Source organism: Pocillopora verrucosa, chromosome 3, assembly GCF_036669915.1.
Source record: "Pocillopora verrucosa isolate sample1 chromosome 3, ASM3666991v2, whole genome shotgun sequence".
NCBI lineage: Eukaryota > Metazoa > Cnidaria > Anthozoa > Scleractinia > Pocilloporidae > Pocillopora > Pocillopora verrucosa.
The window spans coordinates 5,502,921-5,524,142 of NC_089314.1; the positions used below are offsets into that span (position 1 = coordinate 5,502,921).

Genomic DNA, 21,222 nt, shown 5'->3' on the forward strand with positions numbered 1-21,222 from the left:
TTTGACCCTTTAATTACCATGATTTGATTATTAATGCTCTCCTCCAGCTGCGACACATTTTCTTATAAATTGGTTACGAGAATTTGGCGTTCAATCAAGATAAGTTTGCGTAATCTCACTACCTGTTTGCTGGATAATCTATAGATACTGTAGGGAGAAGTTACAAGTTAATCACCTCTGGGACTTAAAGGTGTAATTATGGAAGGACAGCGATTGGCGAAAAAATCCAGGTCATGCCAACATCCATTTTCTTAGCCCGTTGGACGAATTAAAGGACGCATTAGAGAAAAAAAACTAGGCTATGGAACTATAATATGCATAATCAATATTATTTTAAAAAAAGGAAACATCACCTACGTACATTGTAATCTTATTTTTAATTCAGATAAGTCAAAGTAATATTTCATCATAACAGTACCATTGCACTCCATTATTACCGTTACGTTGTCGAATTCAATAAATTTACAAAGTTAAAATCGTATATACTATAATTCAATTCTAATACATTTCAAAAAATTGAAGCATACCTTGACACTCATGTTTCAAACTTATTTCGAAGATAGAGGAAACAGTATGCTGATCCTCCCCTTGACTAAAACAGCTGAGCGGTGAAATTTAAGATGACAAATTAATTACTCCAAAAATATCATTAAACATATAAATTTTAAAGTTTTGCAACCAAAAATTGCTTATGTCTTTTTCCTCCTCGGTCTAAAACTTGGAGAGTAGACAAATTCTCAGCACTAACATGTGTTAGAATGATATTTTAGCTACATTGCTACGGCTATGTACATTAAGCCATGTATATTTTGATTTCACTTAGCGAGGCCAACCATCTAACTTCCCGTGTACATTTAGCCTTTGACCCCTAAGAGTGACCAGCATCTAAATTCTCCTCACTATAATACTTCTGAATCATATACTGAGGTCACGAGAATAAAGGAAATGATCTCCAACTAGAGTAGCTCTTGATTGATAAACAAATTCTCCTTGTCAGCACCTTAGGAAGTGTATAGTGACCAGAATGGAGGATATGCATACTGATGTCAGGGTGAAAAGGATAATAGAAGTATTAATTCTAATCTCTCCCTGAATCTCTATTCTCGCCCGCATAAACCGTGGACTCGGCCAAGTCTTACAAATTAATCCGTTAGATTTCAAAGGACGAGATTCTACACCTGACTAATGAAAGAAAGGTCAGTTTTGTTCCAAAAAAAATGACCTAATCAATTCACTCCTAGAGTGGAACCTCCTTGAACTATTATAGTGCAGTTATACCTTTGTTTTAAATGTAAACAAATTCCAAATTGCATAATAAGTGCAAATTATTTTAGTTAACTGAGTACGTCCACAAGGACAAAATACCGTAGAGGATAGACATAAAACTTAGGAAAAGACGTCTTTGATTTGGAGCTGCTGAAGGTACATGTAAATTGAAGGAACGCTTGCCTCACAATCATTTCTTGGTAGCGAAAGACCAAACATTTACTTTAGTTTGCACAACTTCTTGCTAAAGACCCAAAGGAACTATTCAGGGTAATTTGAGACGGAAAATTCTTGTACGAAACCGAAATGCCGGTAAGCGTCCACACAAAAACGTACCTTCAAGAATGAAAAATGTTGTATTATGCTACTCTATAAATTTTTTGGACATCTTTTGTAAATGAAGAACCAATCAAAATCCACGCCTTTTGGAGGAAAAGTTTCTTGATTATAAAGGCTGTAATTCTACCTCAAGGTTTCTTTCTTCAACAAAAAGCAAAGTAAAAAAAAGCAAGACTTAAGAACGAAAAAGTCGGCATTGGAATTTGCGAACTTATTTCACTGCTTTTTTAGAAATGCATAGTGTACAGTGTCCGTTTTGAACGGAACACCACTGTCTCTAACTCAGCTCGAGAGTAAGGCAAACCTCATCAAAGTTGTCAAACCCGCAAATTAAAAAGAGACTACAAAAAGATTTCAAACATTGTAAGGCCTCGGTTTTGAGCGATGATCCCTGTGGAAGATTGATTATATAGATTGTGGAGACTTTGGGATAGCCCAGTTGTGCGCATGTACAAAGATCTCGACACAATGGTATCGCCCGCGTGCCTTGGCGAAGTCTTGGATAGTAATCCTTTAAGATACAAATCATTACATTTCATCCCTCAGGATAGTAACTGAAACGATACTGCTCCTATAGAACAGTCTTTCAAGATCACACTACAATGTTACAGCGCACACTCACAGTTGCCGTTTGCCTCTGTTTCACTAGATCGTAACGTGCTTGCTCTTCGGCGTCGCTCAGATAACATCCTCGAAGTAGCTCGAGTCGATGCCCCATATAAAACTTTCTTTCCAAATAAAGCTAGAAGACCTCGCCTGAAGTCAGGCATCTTGAAGGTGTAGATAATAGGATTGATGAACGAGTTCATATATTGCATCAATTTAGTGAGGAAAACGAGAGTCAGAATGGATAAAGTGCATCCATTTTCACACAACGTTGGAATGAAGATGTTGATGCCTTGGAATGGGAACCAAGTCAAGATGAAAATAGCTGACACAAGAAAAAGTGTTGTTGCTAGTTTCTTGTCTTTTTCCAACGATTTCTTCGTTTTCTCGTGTATCCTCTGGTTAACCTTGAACCAAATGCCGATATAAGCCAAGCAAATCACCACCACGCAAATGAAGAAAGATACAAGCATAAGGTACAAGAATATGTTGCTTGAGATCATCTTCTCGTTCACGAGCACTTTTACACACACATGCACGCCCGCCAGAATCCAGATCATGCTTATCAAGATAAAATACAGACAACTTGGTGTAGTTCGATGCCAGTTTGGTAGAACCACTGAGTATAAACGTTCCAATGCAATAGTTGTTAGTGCAAAGATTGAAGCAAATCCTGAAAAAATGTCCAATAATCTATGAAGTACGTTGATCCACGCGCTATCCAATTCTTCACCTCTTGTGTAAAGAACGAGAGTATGTACAAATATCGGTAATGATATTGTACCAACCATCATATCTGCAATCGCCAGGCACAGCAAAAAGTAGTTTGTACGTTTCCGTAGCAACTTGCTCCGCGTGAATACGACTATAGCGAGGGTATTGCTCATCACAATGAGCATATCGACAATACCAAACGCAAAACACCATCCTATCACCTCCGTGTGTGTGAAGAATGCCTCTCTTGCCCGGCTCTGGTTATTCACATGGCCGTTGGAATCGTTAACCATCATGGCAATGAGTCACTAATGAAAGAAAAATACGAAATTGTCGATAAGTGTTTTGATTTCTTGGAATTGCTTTTTTTCCTTATCGTATTTCTTAGCCACGAATGTTTAATAGAGTTCGTTGGAATGACGCCTTTTCTTAAGTTCTTCATCGTTATAGATGAGACCCAATCTTGAAGCTCCTGAAACTAACGTAATACGAGGAGTGTGCATGACGCAACTGGAAGCAAAAGTGGTTTTTTTTTAAATGAAATGCTTGTTCATCATCGGTTACAACTGATCCCAAATCATCTTCCCTATTTCGAGAGTGAAATTTTTTTGCCGAAATGCCCAATACAACAACCTGACAAAGGCTTGTACCCGAATCTGCCAAACTGCAGTCCAGCGTGTAAGCCATTAGGTCATCACGCCATCTATTCTTTTGGCATAAAACAATTTCCTCCCAAGTTCACGTCATGAATGACACTACAGGCGGGCAATTTTGTTGCAAGGGTCACGAAGTAACATTTGAAATGTTACTCATTGACACTCCTTTACAAATGCATCATCACCGTCCATTGCAGGAGTATTGTGCGCTTGGGTTACTAGCATCCGTCAAATTGAATACGTCTTCAAATTTTAAGAACTCAAAAGTTGTTAGTGTTTGCTTGCGTTTTACAAGTTGGTAATTTGCATTTCTCGGCAATCTCATCCGTTCTGGACCATCCTCGATCCAATTTGGATTATTCTTCCCATATTTTTCTATTTTCGTCATGGCATTATATTTGTAGCTTCCGCAGCAACGAAGTATTGTCACTAAGAAATACAATTATGACAAACTGGTAGTTAAATTGAAACGGAAATAAACGTTCCTCTGAGCTTTACGCTCGATTTCCGTTGCTTTCTCGAGTACATTATTAGTTTCCTTCTCCTTTTCGGGGTATGCAAAGGTAACGGCAGCTCGACATGCTTTAAAGCCATGTTTAATCAAGGGTCTCTTTGGAACTGAATTTATTAGCCAGAGACCTATAAATAAGATTATCGAGGCCAACTCTCATATTCATAATTTACGGCTGAACTTAGAACTGTTATGAATTATGACAACAGTTATGTATGTTTCTTCGGGTAATGATTGTTTTGGAGATTCTTTTCTTAAAGAGAAGCTGCGAGAGGGATACGTGACAGCAACAGGATAACAGGAAGCAAAGTTCAATTTCTCTAAAGAATTTTTAGAATTTTAACTGCCACATATCGCTTGGTGAAGACACAACGTCAGGAACAAAAGCTCCTTTCGAAAAAAAAAACCTCCGCGAACTAAAGGACCCCAACGAATAATACTGAAAGCTGAGAGCAAATTGAGATGTTTAGGAATAAGCAAAAGCGTGACAGGAAATGCAACTCAAGATACCACCGAGAATCTGTCCGTCACAAATTAAGTATCGCTTCAATTATAGTAAAAATACAAACTTTCGATTTTAAGTCAAAAGACACTTTCTTAATGGGATAAATTTAAGCTGCCTCGAGTTGTCACAAGAGCGAACTACATATAGTAATACCGGATATTCAGGATATTGTAATGCTTGCCAATGTCCACGAGATACGGAACAACTAACATGTAATAGATTATCTGTCTAGAAATATCAATAGAAATCACTTCGATGCGAAATAATTTACCTCAGGAAGCTGACTATCGTAGATTCAGGATAGATGCCATTCTTTTTCTAAAAGCTTTTCTTTGTTCCTACGCAGAAAGCTTCAGCCCGCCTTACAGTGCAAAACGTGCCTTTTCCGTCGCAGCATATTAAGAATTTACTCTCGTATACATATACGCCCAAAAAGCCACTAGATTAGACATTTGTTCCTCCGATGGCAAGCAAACTACGAAAGAAGCAGTCAAGAATGTTTAGGTTACGGTTTTGTGGCGTCGGTGGTACAAAAACATATTTTGCACTCTAACCTCCGGAATCATGCCAAGATTGTTGACGTTCTGTTTGAATCACTTGACGTATCTTCACATTATTCCGTGATAAATTTATCCTTTCTTCCTCAAAAGAGAGAAGGCTTCTATTGTCACCAAGAGCCTAATTACTTTAAGTAATGATGCGACCACGCTAAAATTGGGTTTTTTACTGAGTCAGTATGCTTTTTGTTTGTAGTTCGAAACGATTAAAATTGTAACCATTTCCGTCAGCCGCAAAATGAAATATGGTAAAGCGAATATAAGTGGTTTGATAAGCTTCTATAGTTGTCAAAACATTATAATGATCACGCTTTCTTCTCTCTTCAAAAGACCGTACTGACGACGTCCCTTCTCCTTTTTAAACCAAACCAAACAGGAAGAAGAGATAGCAATAAATGGCTCCTATATTGCGTTGGTGCAGTTTGGCCCCCTTTTCATAGACCTATGTTTGTCTTACTTGTTTGTTTTTTAGCGCAGAATATTTCCTATCTTTCATAAGGTGAACTGATATATAAATGAAAAAGCCCTGACTACTTGAACGTGAAACCAATACTGCACAATAGAAAATTGATGAAACAATCAGATCCGAAGCACGCAATCGAGTATTAAAGCCGTTTTCGCGGAGCTGAATTTGACACCACTTTCGATGGATAATTTTTTTTGGATAAGTTTTTTTAATATTTTTAAGACGATTTGCCGTTGAATGACATTTATTCTCCAGATTTCACCCACTGGTCGTAAACAATTTTAAGACACGCCGAAGTTATGTTATTTTCCTGATAATCTACAGCTCTGCCTTTGAATAGATTTACGTGATAACTGACATAAAGAGTTTGCTTTAAAGTTAAGCGTTAGATACTCGAGTTTTCCTGTAAATAATAAGATCGTAGTTTACGCTAGTGGAGGTAAGGTCAAAACTCGAATTTTTAGTCTACACCCTGTTGGCGATGACGATCAAGATGTATTGACAGCGGAGAAATTCAACACCAAACGACGATTAAATTCATTTTAACAGTTAAGTTGTTTTACGAATTAATATCTCGTGTTACTACTTAAAAACAAGCTTTATCATTATCTTCAATCACTAAAAAAGCAAATGGAATCCAAACGCCTATGTGAAAGTTTAAATCATAAACAAGGTGTGCTGGCCTACATGTTTAGTCTTATTATCTGAACTCTGCGGGTGAAACCTTCCAAAAAAAACCATCGATCATATGATCATAGTCTGCATATTCTAAGAATCACTCCTTGTCGTTCATTTCAAACATTTAAAACTGGAGAAAACCGTGTCGAGTATCTCAAACAGAAAAAGCGACCCAAGGAAAAAAAGCCTACCAATGATTTCAGGGCCAAAGGTGAGTGCAATGTCGTCTATTTATTTACGTCTCTCTCGTGTTAATACTACGGAAAATTCAACCTTAAGGGTATTCGCAAGCCAAAATAATACGCTTTGGTTACATTGCTTTTCAGAAACATCGCGATGAGGCTCGCAGGGTTGTCTTCAAACGGTCAACGAAGAATGCAAAGCACTCGACGGAATGTTTAGTTGTACACTGTCGCATACTGTGAACCATAAGCGAAGACACTATCAATATTCGGCCGTACCGTGTTTTCATCTCGTGTTTCACTCGATGGAAATGATACAGATATCTCGAGCGCAATCCACCGAAATGGCTTCAATGCTCACTTGATGATTCGATAATTGCGAAAGTAAACAAGGAGAAGGTAAAAAGCATCGAAAAAAAAACTATGATTGAGGAAAATGTCATTCATTTGCCAAGATCGTTCGTGTGATGCGCGCACCAAGTTTTTTATAGAACAGCACACCGCCATGTATCGACAGCTGTAGTTTGATAAATAACACAATCTGGAGAATTTCACGTTTGCCCAAACTTTAAGTGAATCTATGAGCGGGTTCAACTTACCAATCCAACATGTCCCCTTGTGAATCCAACGCTTTCACGAGAATTCTGTTGCATCTTACATAACAGAGTAGATGAGCGATGGCTGTTCTTTGCTAAAGCAGGAACTGAGCGATTACGTGACGGCTTCGGTTCATTTGATCCGATTAATAAAAAAGTTCTCCTATGTGTCTTCTTAAAGATTAACCTTGCATTGTTTTGAGATTTGAGTTGTTAATCTTTAGAGAGGGCGCTTAGCTCGAAGGCCATAGGCGAGCCACCCTACGCGTTCCTTAAAAGTGAAGCAATCCGCGGATATCAAGAGAAATAAAATTGACGGTTATGAAGACAGCCCTGAATGACATCTATATACGCTGTTCTTGGTCTAAACATTTCGGTTATCGTATAATATAGTGAACTTTATTCCACTAATGCGCATCATCTGAATGTTTGTCTGTTTGTTTGTATTTTAATATAAAAGTACGAGAGTTGGTGTTAAGTCTATGTGTAAAAGGAGGAAACTTTTTTTGAGTTTTTAAGCCAGACATGACGCATCAGGTGTAATATTTGCATTATTCAGTGTTTTTTTCTCAGCTCTCGCATGATTCTCTTGATTCCCACAGTTCGTTTCGTTCATGCATGTCAACAGCCACGATGGGTGGCCCGCCCGTGCCTATATTATTGCGTTTCCATTCTCATCGATTCTCGTGCTTATCACCCTTTTTCTCTGCTTAGATTGTTTTTGTTTTTTTTTTTTTCTGTGAAACACGCCGTTATCTTTGCTTTTTTCAGGAAAATACGCAGCCAAACCAATCTAAATACGTGGATTTACAGGTAATTATTCATTGGTAACAAGTACTTCATCAAAAAGAAAAAATATTACCGATTAACTATGAGGCGCTGAAATATTTATGAATGCTCTACCAAACTTATGTTTGGCTAATTAGAGATTGTCTCATAATTTTTGCAAACGGTACAAAACTATACAAGATCGTTTTCTCTTGAGGACAACTGAGTCTGAATTACCTTGAGATTGAGGAACCTTAATCGATTTCTTTTTCAATTGCACCAACGACTCTAGACGCGCGCTCACAGTCGAAGTCTTTGGTTAATCTCTTTGGTTTACATGGTTAACATTATGAGATCGATAAAGACGATTGACTTCAAGATATTTGCAGCTCGAAGAACCGATAAAAATCCTGCACAAGTATGGGCCGAAGTTATTATTTAAAAGAGCTTTGTTCATCTTAGACACCTGCTTCTGTTATCTTTATGAAGGAATTGAAAAAAGAACATTCAAATGTTTAGAAAAATGAATGGACTGCCCTGTTTTATTAATTATAGCTTTCATAGAATAGCTGAAGGCTATGATTTGACCAATGCCCCCTGCATGCATAATTAAAACAATATTTCTCATCAGTTCCTCACATATTTATTCAGTAGCTTTCGAATAAAGCAGTCTACTTAAACCTTAAACCGAGATTAAAATGGATCTCAATTTGATCTTTGTAGGCCTTGGCAGTGAAACTTCAAGAAAATTAGTTTTTAGCAGCATTTCAAATCAGACAAAACTGCATTGAGTCACTCTCCATAAATATTACGAAAAACTCGCATTAAGAAACTGTTCGTGAACCTCTTAGTTACAAACGGGTACATTAAAAAAGAGCGCCAGCGCAGTGGTCCTGTTTTTCTTTAACATCTCTCGTTTTTGTTTAAGTTTTAAGGGAAACTGGACGCGTCTTTAATGTGCAGCATCCCAATTTATTTCCTGTTTTCATTTTCTTTGCCGTGTAAATGCATTAAAATGAACTTATCTTATGCAATTTACCTGCGGTCGTCCTAATGCTTTGTCGAAAAAGATCATTTGCCACGCCAACTACAATTTGTATTCCTTGCATGTTTTATCTGCCCAGTGTTCTATTTTCAGTTGCAGGTGAACACAATCCTTAAAAACCTTCATCTGATGTGGTTGTCTGACTTTTTTTTCTTGATTAAACTTATGAAAATTTTATCATCTCCGGTGTTAAACCAAATCCACGAAAGGATCTTCAGTGCTATTATGATCGAATTTTTACTATATTTATCGTTAAAAATATATTTAAATAATGATGTATGATATAAAAAAAATGAGACAATTTTGGATAAGTATTTCCATAACAAAAATCACCATGAAGTTTGTAAAGGCAGGTATGGCCTAATCAAAGTCTAATCTGCTTGCAAATCAGTTTGAAACTACACCTACTACAGTAAAAGGACAAAAGCGCACTAAAAAAATGGCTTAGAAGCGAGTGAATTTAAATGTATTCAGAGAAAATAAGCAATTTATCTAAATTGTGCGATTTAATTCTAGTTATCACTAGAGGCCCATTAAATTTACATTCGCTTTTTCAAAACCGCGACCGAAAACTAAATTTTAACTACATGTAAGCCCGCGGTGACCATCAATTGCGAGTCGCCCACATTCCCGCCATCTGCAATCTCTCAAAATGGAGAGAGTTCTTTATTCGGTTTATATTAAATTGGTTTGGCTCACCACTCAGACTACCCACGCCGGCTGGTTATTGGCTTTAACAACAACAAAATTTTAAAAAATGCACGAAAAGATAGGGCGGTTTTATTTCTGGATTTTCTTAGGGGGAATTTTATCAAAAGGCCTCACGGCAAAAAAAATGACTTCCTTTTCGAATGCTTCAAGCTGTCTTTGCACTTCATTGAGAATATTTGAATATAATTTGAGCAGGAAATATTTTCAAATTTTCCTTCGGTAATATTAATAGTGAAATTGGGTAAAGTCAGAGTTCATTTTTCCCGTTTGTTTTCGGTAAACGCTCTACTTGAAAATACAAAGTGAATCAATGTTATACTCACCAGTTCAGGAGAAAACAGTATCAATTTTCAGCCTATTTTTCAACCCTACTCATGGGTGATATGATATAACTAATGGTTGCCATCCGTGCTCAGGCTCTGCAACTGATGGGCACTTAGTCAGAGACTAAGTAAAGTGTATCTTATGCTATAAACTTCGCTCGTTTCCTTTTCCGGTGGAAACCAACGGAGAAAAATACTTGACTGTGGAACTTCATAACCAACATAATTCACTGATTAAAAACAGATATTAGTAGGAAGCCTTCTTAATGTCTGCAAAACGCGCCTGTACTAAGAGACAATTTATTCTAAGAGAACGACATGATGTATCCAGGGCGATGTTTGTGCACGCTACGCTAGCTTATCAGTTTCGCGGTTTTCCAAAGAACATTAACAATGCAAATTTCACTCGACATAAGATTTCTTTGTTTACCGTTGTAATGACTTTTTCAATAACATGTTCGTAACCTTTTATCTTTAGTAACTTTGATCATTTTCCTCCAAATGTGACGTTGTCTCGGAAAACTACGTCGAGTTCTAAGGATGACACAAATTAGGAAAAATTTCAATTTTCTACTTGTTGTCATAAACTGTGTATTTTCACCTAAAGAAGTCTTATCAAAATTTCGAAAATAACATCGCCGCAATGCCGGATATTTGCGAACGTCTTTGAAGTAAACACACTTGTACCAGTCGTAAAAGAAACTTCTCTAAACGCATTAAAACATCTAAAAGTCGACAAACTGAAATGTATTTCGTACGTGCTTGAATCTAACAATAGGTTGGCAGAACGAAATTAAAAACACGACTGGAATCTTCGATCGACGAAGCTTGGATGCAGAAGTGAGCCGATCATCTATGAATATTCAATTAAGGGTCTTAAGTCTTCTTCTAGAACCTGGCATTTTAAAATTCGTGTGTGTATTTGGCAGTCTCTTTATGCATGACTTTAGCAGTTTTAATTGCAATCTTCATGAGTAAGAAAACAGTTCCAGGAAAGGGTTTCCGGAAAAGTTTAATACATCGACAGAATACTATTCATACACCGCTATTATTATGCAATTACGATTAAAAGACGCAGGCTTTATCAATGTCGCCTGTTATAAACTTACAAATTGTAAACAGGCAATAAAAAATTTGCGTGAAAATTCAGTGCAGAATAAAAGGTGACTGCTTATGTATACGTGCTCTCTGAGTACTGCTTCATAAACGCGCATTTGAGCATCTTTTTCTAGTAATGATCCATGATTTCACGTCGGCGGTGCCCATAAAACTACAAACTTGATTAAAATCGTTGCCCATTCAAAGAGACTAATCATGGTATATACATTGCTTTGTGTATTTACTTCCAAAGAGCAAATGGTACATCGCCCCTAAGCCAAGTGTTACATAGAACCTCTGAATGAAGATTTGATTTCATCATTAGTGTTAGTATTATCTGTATTATTTTTCAATTTTTTTAGGAATAATTATACTGTCTAACGACGATGCTAGCATTCTCCAGGTCACAGACGTTTTCACCTTTCATTACTTTGGTATCAAAAACTTGTAAATTATTTGTAAACATTGATGAATTTTATTTCTTTATAGATCTGTTCTGAACTTTCCCCTCGTTTTACTTTCGAAAAGGTGTCGCACGTCGTGGAAGTAAGAACACTAACAGTTAATTGTGCCGCTCTATTTTGAAACAAATGGAACTCATGCATACAAAACAGCTGGACGTGGCGTGAATTTTGACATGATAGACCGATCGTGGTTTTCGTTTACGAGGTTTTAACATGTGTTCAAAATATCCCGCTCTCAGGCTACCCGTCATGTTTCGCCAATATGAAACCCTGCAGGTAATTTTGTCTATCTGGGTCTGTTATGGCTATTTAATTAAAAGACATTGATCCTTGGCAAGAAATTTTGCTGCATCATTTTGCGTCGTGTTTTGTACCTTACCCTGCCTTGAGACTAAGCCACGAAGTAAGTTCAAATAACAGCCAAAAGGTATATATCGGCTACATAAAGTTACCAGAAATAATACGATTTAAGGGAACCTAGAAATTACGGCATTTCTATGGCAACTCTGGGGTGTCCGAGCAATTTCATACGATAACAACCTTCACGTTATAGCAGTTAAATAGTAAGATAAATATATAAAGCACTACAGTGCAGCCTATGGCCTCGTCATGATCAGTTGAAAATGAATCAGAACGCCGAATGATGGACAATCGCTGTGGCATCTTCAATCAAATCCCTTTTGGTGAGAACAATTGTAATGATAACCACACAATCGTTTTCACTTGCCATGGCACAACGCGGGCGGGCTCTAGAAATTATGAAGATCGCAGCGGTGGCTCGACAGTAAGCAGGATAATGAGCGTCGAAAATTCAGTTATCAAAAATTTTTACCTTTAACTTTATCAAAGGAAGAGTTAATACCTCCTGCCCTCCGCTCGGGTGATCATCTAAATTGAGTATGGCAAACACTTCATGTACTTTTGCCTTGTCACTTTGTGCTAAAATGGACCCTCGACCGCGTCGTGACATATGCAAATCGCTCAGCCGCTTTTATACTTTTGTGTTGGTTTACGTACGTGGACAATAGGCTAATTGAATACCTGAAAAAGTTGTTTATAGCACTACCTTTACTCCTTACTTGACTCAAGACGCTTGTGCTTTCCAACTTTGAAGCGCAGTTAACCGTTAACACCTGTTGGTAGTTGTTCTCGTTTCCTCGGTTCAAAGTAAGCGAGATATAGTAAAAAATTGAAGGGTGAACGTAACGGTGTAAGCGTTATCCACCTGGGGCAATATCAGCTAATGCTTGGATGATTAAATTTTTTGCTCTAGTGATACCCACAAGATGCAAGTACTCTCGTCCAACTTGAACAAGTTTGATCCATTTCCATTGTGAACGCAAGCGATTTACGCGGGCGGGGAAAAGGCCCCGGGCAGATCGACTTTTAAGCTAACAACGCGTTACTCGCCTTTGCACTTCAAGTAATGACGTCTGCATTTTTCATTTGCTTTTGGCTGATAATCACCTAGCTGTATGGGCTATGCACCCGGTCTCCTATTAGGGAATTTGGCTTTTGACGCAGTCGGTCGCCACTTGCAGCCTGCTGATGTTAATCACCGATAGCTATGGCAAAGTACTGATTTGAGGTTATGTACCTTTTGGAGGTTTGGACGGTCAAGATTTGATGGAACAAGAAGTTTGTCGTTCTAGAAACCGTAGCTAAGCACAAAGCAGACGAATGATCGCTCTTTTACAGCCCTGTGCCCGCTGCAACTATTAATTCATAAATATACAAGATCATCTGCACACTCAAAAACAATCGAACATTTAATAATACCGCGCAGATATTTCTGACCAAAGGATCTACATTTTTAGACACTGATTATTAACAACTGATAGATGACATTGAGCGTAAAGCGTTTTATTTGTTTGAATAACCGTTGATTCCATATCATCCAAAGGTTCAGTTAATTTAATTATATCGAGCTGCGGCTATTTGCTCTCACACACTTGGAGGTGTCTGTCAAAAATTGAAGCTTGCTCCAAAAAAAAATTCCAAAAAATAGGTGAACCAGCTACCAGAAAGAAAATAGATGTAAAAAAAAAGAACATCAATCTTATTTAACACCCAAAATTTAATTATTTCATCCCGCGGTAACAGTTGATCGTGCGATCTAATCGACAGTTGTCGTTAGCAACTAACCTTGGCGGAAGTCAATGATGATGACTTCCGTTCAGGTTATCGAAATGTGGGTCACTGCTTTTCTGGCACTCCCAAATTATGTGTTCCGCTACTTTATTGATTATGAACGAAGCGTTTTACTAAAGCTTTTTCCAAATGAAAGATAATCAACCGGATTGAATTTCAATTTTTAACTCTTTCAGGTGGCCAATTTACGTTTTCAACTCAGTCGTTAACACCAAATTACCTGAATTTCAATAGCCTCGATTATACTCCCACAAAGAATAACGTCTTAGTTAAAAACGTTATAACTGATACCGATTGATAAAGGTTTTTTCAAACGCACAACGCAATGACAATTCGTAATATAAATTGATTCCTTTGAAAAGAAAAATTATCATTGTGAGATGACGAGCAGCTTTGGTAACAAAAGCACGCAATTTATATCTTTATTTTCTTACTGTTTGTTTCAATAAAGTTCAGTAGGAAGCACGAAACGTTCATTTCAGGTTTTCCCAATCCCATAGGGATTGTATAATGCATGAAACAAGAATTGCAACGTGACTTTCATAAAAAATTAAAGCTTACTGAATAGAAGTTAAGCTTTACTTTCGTTTGCTTGGTCCTTCAAAATGTGTTACCTCATCTTTAGACGAAAAGACTCATCTCATGCCGTATGACTGAGGTGTTTTAAACTGACATTCTTTTTAAACTGTTTTTAAATAAGTTTTTTTTCTTTTTAGTGACTCTTTCGTGCGTGCGGCACTCCACTAAATATTCAATCTTTTTCTCTATTTTCATGAGTCAGGCGTCGACAGGTGTCACCATACCCACTGGTACTTTAATTGTAAGGAAGCTGTTAATTTCTTCATTGGCACTTCAGATATTGGCCCCAACTAATTATTGCTCCGTTTCCTTTATGTGTAAAGTCAACCACTATCAAATCAATACAATCAATCAAACTCGAGTCTCTCTGACCCAGTTTTTACAAAACATGCGCCTCACTACTACTCTGAACTCGGGTATTTTCAGAGAATAAATGGCAGGATTTGCTAGTGAATTACCATAGTGAAGCAGCTTTGCAGAGAAAACAAGGTCTACAGGTATTCTCTCCAAAGCTGTGCTTGTAAAGTTCGCAATAATGTTCATGGCATGAAAAGGAGTCCAACTTAAAACGAAAACAACCGTAACTATGTACAACGCGGTTGCTAAGCGTTTTTCCTGCTTGGAAACACACATATCCATTTTAGCCTTGTTCCATAGATGAACACGAACGGAAACGGTCACGTAGGCAGCAGAAATGACAAAAACAGACAGAACAGACAAAATTGTTAAATAATAGATGAAAGTTGCTCTAGGCAGAATGAAAAGAAGATTTCGAGAGCTTAAAATGTAAACAACAGACGCTATTCCTGATGTAACCCATACCATGGTTATAGCCTTGTAATAACCTGTCTTGGTTTTTTTCCAGCGGTATGTCATTGGGTAAAGTACGGCATAGAGTCTCTCGAGTGCGATACAAGCCAGTGTGAACACAGAAGCAAGACCAGTAAAGACGTCTACAACCACATAAGCCTCTTGGAAGAGCAAAAGACTTCTGTCGATTGACGAATAACTGAGAGCGTACACAATATAGATGTACATTGGCATAGCAGAAGAACCCACCATTAGATCAGCGACAGCCAAATTCATCAAAAAGTAGCCGCCGAATTTCCTTGGAAATTTCTTGTTTGAAAAAATTGCAATGGTAAGGCTGTTGCCAATGGTAATGAGTACTGCTACGATTCCGTATGATATACACCATGCAATGACTCGAAGATGTTTTGTGGGAAGAGAGTTCTCGGTTGTTGAATTGTTCATGGCAGTTCCACTGTTGATGAATAGTTCATGTTAGTATGTGGCTAAACCAGGGAGATTTTGCTGAAAGGAAAAAACATGATAAAATGATTTCAGTAATTCAGGGGCAGGCATTAATCGTTTAAAGATGAACATATTGATGAGTTAGGTGACAAACAAGAAGTGTGTCACGTTGGGTTACACGAAATCCCCAGCAAAGATGACTCGTTGTCGAAGTATTAACACGGTCGAATAGCGTTTGATCAAACTTGGGATGACTGAAAGAATATATATATATATGTATAATTACTCGTACATTAGCGTTTTTTATAGAACTCTAAACTCTCTTTAAGTTGCCTTCGATATTCTTTTAAAGGGGGGGTCAATAGAGATAGTGGGGTATGCATCTTGCAGATAATATGGTTTATCGAATGGTATAAACATTGGTGAGGCATAGCTAAGATTTGATTTCATATAAACGTGCTCTGACTTGAATGAATCAAACTGGCATCAACGCCATCGAAACATTCTCAAAGATCAAGATCAAAGTTGCCTTCAGGCTCAAGAATGCCATCCGAAAGATGGAAGTTTTCTTCGAAAGTGATCAAAAGATTCTTTTAATTCAGAGTTCACCGTCGCTTCCATAACATAAGCTCAAGATACTGAATTTTAAGGCTTGATTACAGTGGTTTCTTAACATATTTCTTAACATAAATAAGTCTCCGCATCTAAAGGTGACACTACGGATGACGTTTCTAAGCCGTCAATCTTCTTGTGTCGTCATCGTACCATCTCAACTAGCGAATCACGCTTAACTACGTACTACAGTTCCCACGTACTGAGTATGCACCTTCGAGTTGTTCACGCAGTTACAAAATCAATTTCTACCTTAATTTTCATATCTTTACGGTTGAGATCGGCCAGAACAGAAACGAGATCGATAATATAAAAATTACAAATAACCTTGGTTCCGAGTATTATTTATACCTGAAAGGGTATCTTAAGAGGAAATCACCTTTAAAGATTGTTACATAACAACATCCTGGTCACAAGAGTTAAAGAAGAAAAACGCTCACAAGTACCGCCCCCAAATTGCTTTTGGTCGCGAAACATGAGGGGTATCACCTGTTTACACCTTACATTACCTCTGGGAACAAGAAGGTGTCGAACGCGACCTATTACTAGGGAGATTTACTCTTCCTGGACTAACAAATTAACTTAATTAAGAACATGGCTTATCACGAGTTCCATATCAACCTCACGATCACAACGAGGAAAACGTGATTAAACTCACTGGGAGAACGTGGCCAAACTCACAAGAAGAACGTGACCAAACTCAACCTTTGAGATAAGACTACCAAGAAGGAGTACGAAGTAATCAACCTGCCCTTTTTTAACTCGTGAATTGCGCGCATGCGCAAGAGCGAGTCGTAGATATGATGTGGAGAATGGCACTCGCTCGCTCGCTCGCTCGATTGGTCGATTCCTGTAAACTTTTTTTCGATTTTAGGATTTTGAGTGCATTTGATAGTTTTTGGCGAGCAATAAACAAATGAAATGGCGACCTTTGTTGCTAAGAATAGTGGTGGGCTGAAAAAGAAGCCAATGATAATCTTAAAATAGTTTTTTTTTTCGTTTTAGTTTCAACAAGCGGCGCCAGCGACTGGCAGGCATGCAAGGGTTCACACTGAAATAACAGAACAACCTTCGTTTTTCATAAAATTGTAATTTACAATCCTTGAACTCGAAAACAATCCGAAGATTCATTGAAAATATCCCTTACTGCGAAGCGCTCTGAGTTTACAGATGTTCAAAAGCTTTTTCTGTTATGGCGTGAGATTGAGGACAAAATCGATCATCACGTTTCGTATCGTGTGTTTTTCCTTTGTGAAGCAACAGAAGATGCCGCGACTGACGAAAGTACAAGTTACACGAAAATCAAATAACACCTAAACAAACAATTTTAGCTACCGATTTTCAGCGAATTTTTAAAGAAAAATTTTTTTAAAGTTTCAAGACACTTTGAAGATTCAAAATAAATATAACGTACTAAAATGCGAAAGTTATACACCACAAAATTGATAAATAGGCCTGAAATGAAATTCTATCTTGTTCTTGATTATAAGGTGCCTAGCACGTGACTAAAATCTGCCCAGGCGGAGATCCAAAATGACGGTGGCAGTCTTGGCTTAGTTATGTCACTCAAAACTTCCCGTTTGTCTCATTTGATAAAGAGGGAATCGTTAATGTTTTCATTAAGACAGTATTGCCTTGATTTTCTAATATTTACAATAATAGACAGTAAATTTCACTTTTCACCCACATTTACTTCCAACCTTTTCTTTTGAACCAGAAACAAAAATGATATACGTTTAAAACATATGACATCATTCACCCTTGTCAAATGTAATAGCATGATCATTTCAATTGTAATGCCTTCTTATCCCAACGTTACTTTGTTTCTTTGCTACATTAGCGAACACTGAACTACTGCTCGTACTCTTGATGTGACAATCAACCACAAAATTCCCTAAACCAGGTAACATTAAACATAATCCAAAAAATCATATGTTAATTCACGAGTTTGCTCACAGAGCACTTTGATTATAATTTGCATTAAATGACTTAAAATAATAAAATATTTCCATTCCTTTTTTCCAACAAGGAAACCCTTACGATATTGTAGATTAACTATAATTGTAATTTTATCATTTAACACATAACATTACGCTATGCAGGCCGGGCGACATTGTCTATGCGAGATATCAAGTCCATCACAAGAAATAAACCGGTTTCTAACCGAACCATTCCGTTGCAAGATTTGACATCAACTAGGAAATGGTTCGGTGTAAACAATTTTTATAATTCTTTCTTAGCCTTAAGTCTGGCCGATTCAGTACTGTCGTTATTTTAAATCTGTTTTGACAACTTGAGAGTGGAATTTATTCATTCGCATTTAAGCACTAAATATAACAACTGTTTCCTTCATTTCAAAACGGATTAACGAATGGCAACAGGAGTCAGAATTTTTCTATGTTGAGAGCTATTTATATGTATTTGTTAAAATTACATTGGTGTTTTAAATTCAAAACGTTAAATTTCTTTTTCGCGGTCAGCATTGATACCCTTCAAGGAAACAACCGCAGGGGGTAACATTTCCCAAGATCTAGTCACGGTAAAGTAATCAACTGATTTAAAGCAAAATTTACGGCCACTGAAGTTTTTAAGCGGCAATACCTCTTATTATACTTTCCATACTTTCTTCTGATGCCTGCTTTCGTATCAGATAATTGCCTGGGAGTTACATATTGGCCTAACCAACACACGACTAAATTCTATTGCATGCATTCTGTTTTCTTCACCGGAAATCAAGTTTATTTACTCCTTTTAGAGTTAAAGGACTTCTAATCCATCTTGCTCTTTGTTATTACAATTTGACTATTTAGACCAACGTTAGTGGAATTATGGAATAATTTGATCAACTTAAATATTTAGACTATTTTGAAAAGTGCAGCGATAAACACGCACTTCAAACGGTAGCATTTTGACATGACGATGTTCTCACGAATGAAACTAAACATATGCTCAACACTTCTCAGGAACTTAAGAAGGCAAAGCAATTTTGTATCCGGTGGAAAGAAAATAATTCGCCCTTCACTTATCGCCGGAAGGCCTTACAAATTCGTTCTTGCATCGAAGTGCTCAGAGCATGTAACCTCTGAGTTTATCTCATTGTAAATCAGAATTAAATTTTTTACGTAGTCTGAGAAGATGCAAATGTCAGTAGATCCAGGTATCCTTCTCTCTGAGTTAGCCATGTGCGACTGAATACGCACGGATAAATGAACTCTTGTTGTTTGCAAGGAGTTGAACTTATACGACATCCGTAAAATGGCCAATTAGTGAAGGAGACAAAAGCAATTCGGAATAAATACAGTCTCGAATGAACGAATTATTCATCATAGAGAAATTGAGAGTATCGCACTGGCCCACTATGCTTGTTATCGTTAAGGAACGGGTTAGGAAGAATTACAAAGAGGTTATGAACAAATATCAAGATTCTCTTACCAAATTTCCTCCAAACGAACGGAAGCCAGATAGGTTACATAAGCGTATGATGTGTAATATCAAAATACACTGTTTACCTAGCAGTGTTGCGGAGTATTAGTTTTAAGCAATGGCTACTACTACTACCTTTCGATTAACTTTCTCACTCACAATGTGTTCCCGACTGAACATACCTTGCGTTAGTCTTATCGGCTGAGACGCAGCATTCTGGGTTGAGCGCCCAAACTGGTAACAACGACTATTTTTATACTATACGGGTAGGTATAGTCATTATAAACGCCCCGCTGTGAATACGAGGGTAAAAATAATCCTTTGGCTCAGTCAATTATGCGTCTCGTATCTTGGATGAAAAAAAGTTGCAAAACCGTCAACCCCTTGATCAAATTCGCCGAGAAAATGATTCACCAAACTGTGTCATTTGCTTTTCCAATTAAAGGTGTACGAGTTACTAATTAATCTGCAGCTATTTGTTTGTATTTCTATATCTGTTTATTTGTTCTTACAAGTTCTTTATAATCGTGCCCAAATAATGCCGCCCTGAGACTTTTAATTAGCATAGTTTAGGGTAAATCGTGCTTCATCAATCGGAGGGTTTAGATGTCACAGGTGTTTCATGGACATGTTTTACTACAATTAATAAACAATCAGATGGATTAATCCTGAAGGAGTGCAATATGACTGATTCGCACGGATTTCTGGGGCATCACTTTATTTCTATTATTGTTGATGTTATTATCGACAATGTTCTAGAGACAACTTGATTACACAAACAGACGACTAGAGTTATTTTACGTCTGAACACAAGCGTTATTCAAATACGAATGTGTATTTTTCATTAGAAATTGCTTTCATAACTCCTGATTGAGCAATTACCTTAAAGGAAATTAATTTTAGAGCGGAAGTCTTTGTTGGTAAACCTATCACCTCGAAATAACAGGTCTGATTGATTATGAGGTGTGAACAAAAAGATGATTAGAAGGGATAGATTTTACTTAATAAATCACCAAATTATTGTTGTCATACCTACATATTTCTCCTTTTTGACGTAGGTGGTGAAACAACGCGCTCGCAAGTGGAATATCAAACTTGGCTGGATCCTTATGAATTAACAGTAAAGTGATTTTCAACCAATCATGAATGCCTCCATCACTTGAAAGCGGAGAATCAAATGTTTTGTTCTCAGGTTTATGAAATCGGAATTGTTTGTCTATGATCGGTCTATCCATTCTCTTATGTCATAACGTTGTTGTATCTGGCGCCTATGAAACAGAAGAGTTCTTGAATTCTGCAGTGTAATCAATATTAAGTTACTTTGGCAACCAACAGAGAGTGCAAGGAACGTTAAAGTGATATGAATTAGCCCCTTCACGCTCGTTGACGCGAAATTGCCTTCAAATTTTTCTTCGACAAAGGGATGAAACTCCAAAGTTGAAGTTTTAATATTCGTCATCACCTCACCTTGACAAAGAGCTATCGCTCGAAACGTCCGCTGAAGAAACTCTTTACCGTGGCCAATTTACATTATCAACTCAGTACTAGTTGATAAAACCAAATTACCTTCATCAACATTAGTAATTAAACTTTTTTTACCTGAGGAAAGTAGACTGATTGAAATACAAGCTTTTAAAGTTCGGATTCCGAATTTCTGAAGCTTGGAGTTTAAATATTGAGGATGTAAGTTAATCTAAGACGGATCCGGAGTCAGTAGA

The 21,222-nt window shown here is 37.4% G+C and overlaps 2 protein-coding genes across 7 annotated transcripts; both read right to left on the reverse strand.

The window, feature by feature from the left end:
- Positions 1–316: 316 nt before the first annotated feature.
- LOC131798230 (somatostatin receptor type 2) lies at positions 317–13,009 on the reverse strand. 6 transcript variants are annotated; one of them, XM_059115909.2, is made up of 3 exons: positions 5,152–5,265; positions 4,869–5,072; positions 318–3,233 (listed from the first exon to the last, which is right to left on the reverse strand). In XM_059115909.2, the coding sequence occupies exon 3, from the start codon at positions 3,219–3,221 to the stop codon at positions 2,211–2,213; it is 1,011 nt and encodes a 336-aa protein (XP_058971892.1). In that variant the 5' UTR covers positions 3,222–3,233; positions 4,869–5,072; positions 5,152–5,265; the 3' UTR covers positions 318–2,210. The 6 variants fall into 6 exon arrangements, with proteins under 6 accessions (XP_066019874.1, XP_058971900.1, XP_058971892.1 ...); XM_066163777.1 differs by lacking the exons at positions 4,869–5,072; positions 5,152–5,265 and adding an exon at positions 12,565–13,009 and having other exon boundaries at positions 317–3,233; XM_059115917.2 differs by lacking the exons at positions 4,869–5,072; positions 5,152–5,265 and adding an exon at positions 12,348–12,436 and having other exon boundaries at positions 317–3,233.
- Positions 13,010–13,414: 405 nt separating this feature from the next.
- Positions 13,415–15,469, reverse strand: LOC131798260 (adenosine receptor A3-like). The gene has a single exon (XM_059115925.2). The coding sequence runs from the start codon at positions 15,467–15,469 to the stop codon at positions 14,567–14,569; it is 903 nt and encodes a 300-aa protein (XP_058971908.1). The 3' UTR covers positions 13,415–14,566.
- Positions 15,470–21,222: the final 5,753 nt, after the last annotated feature.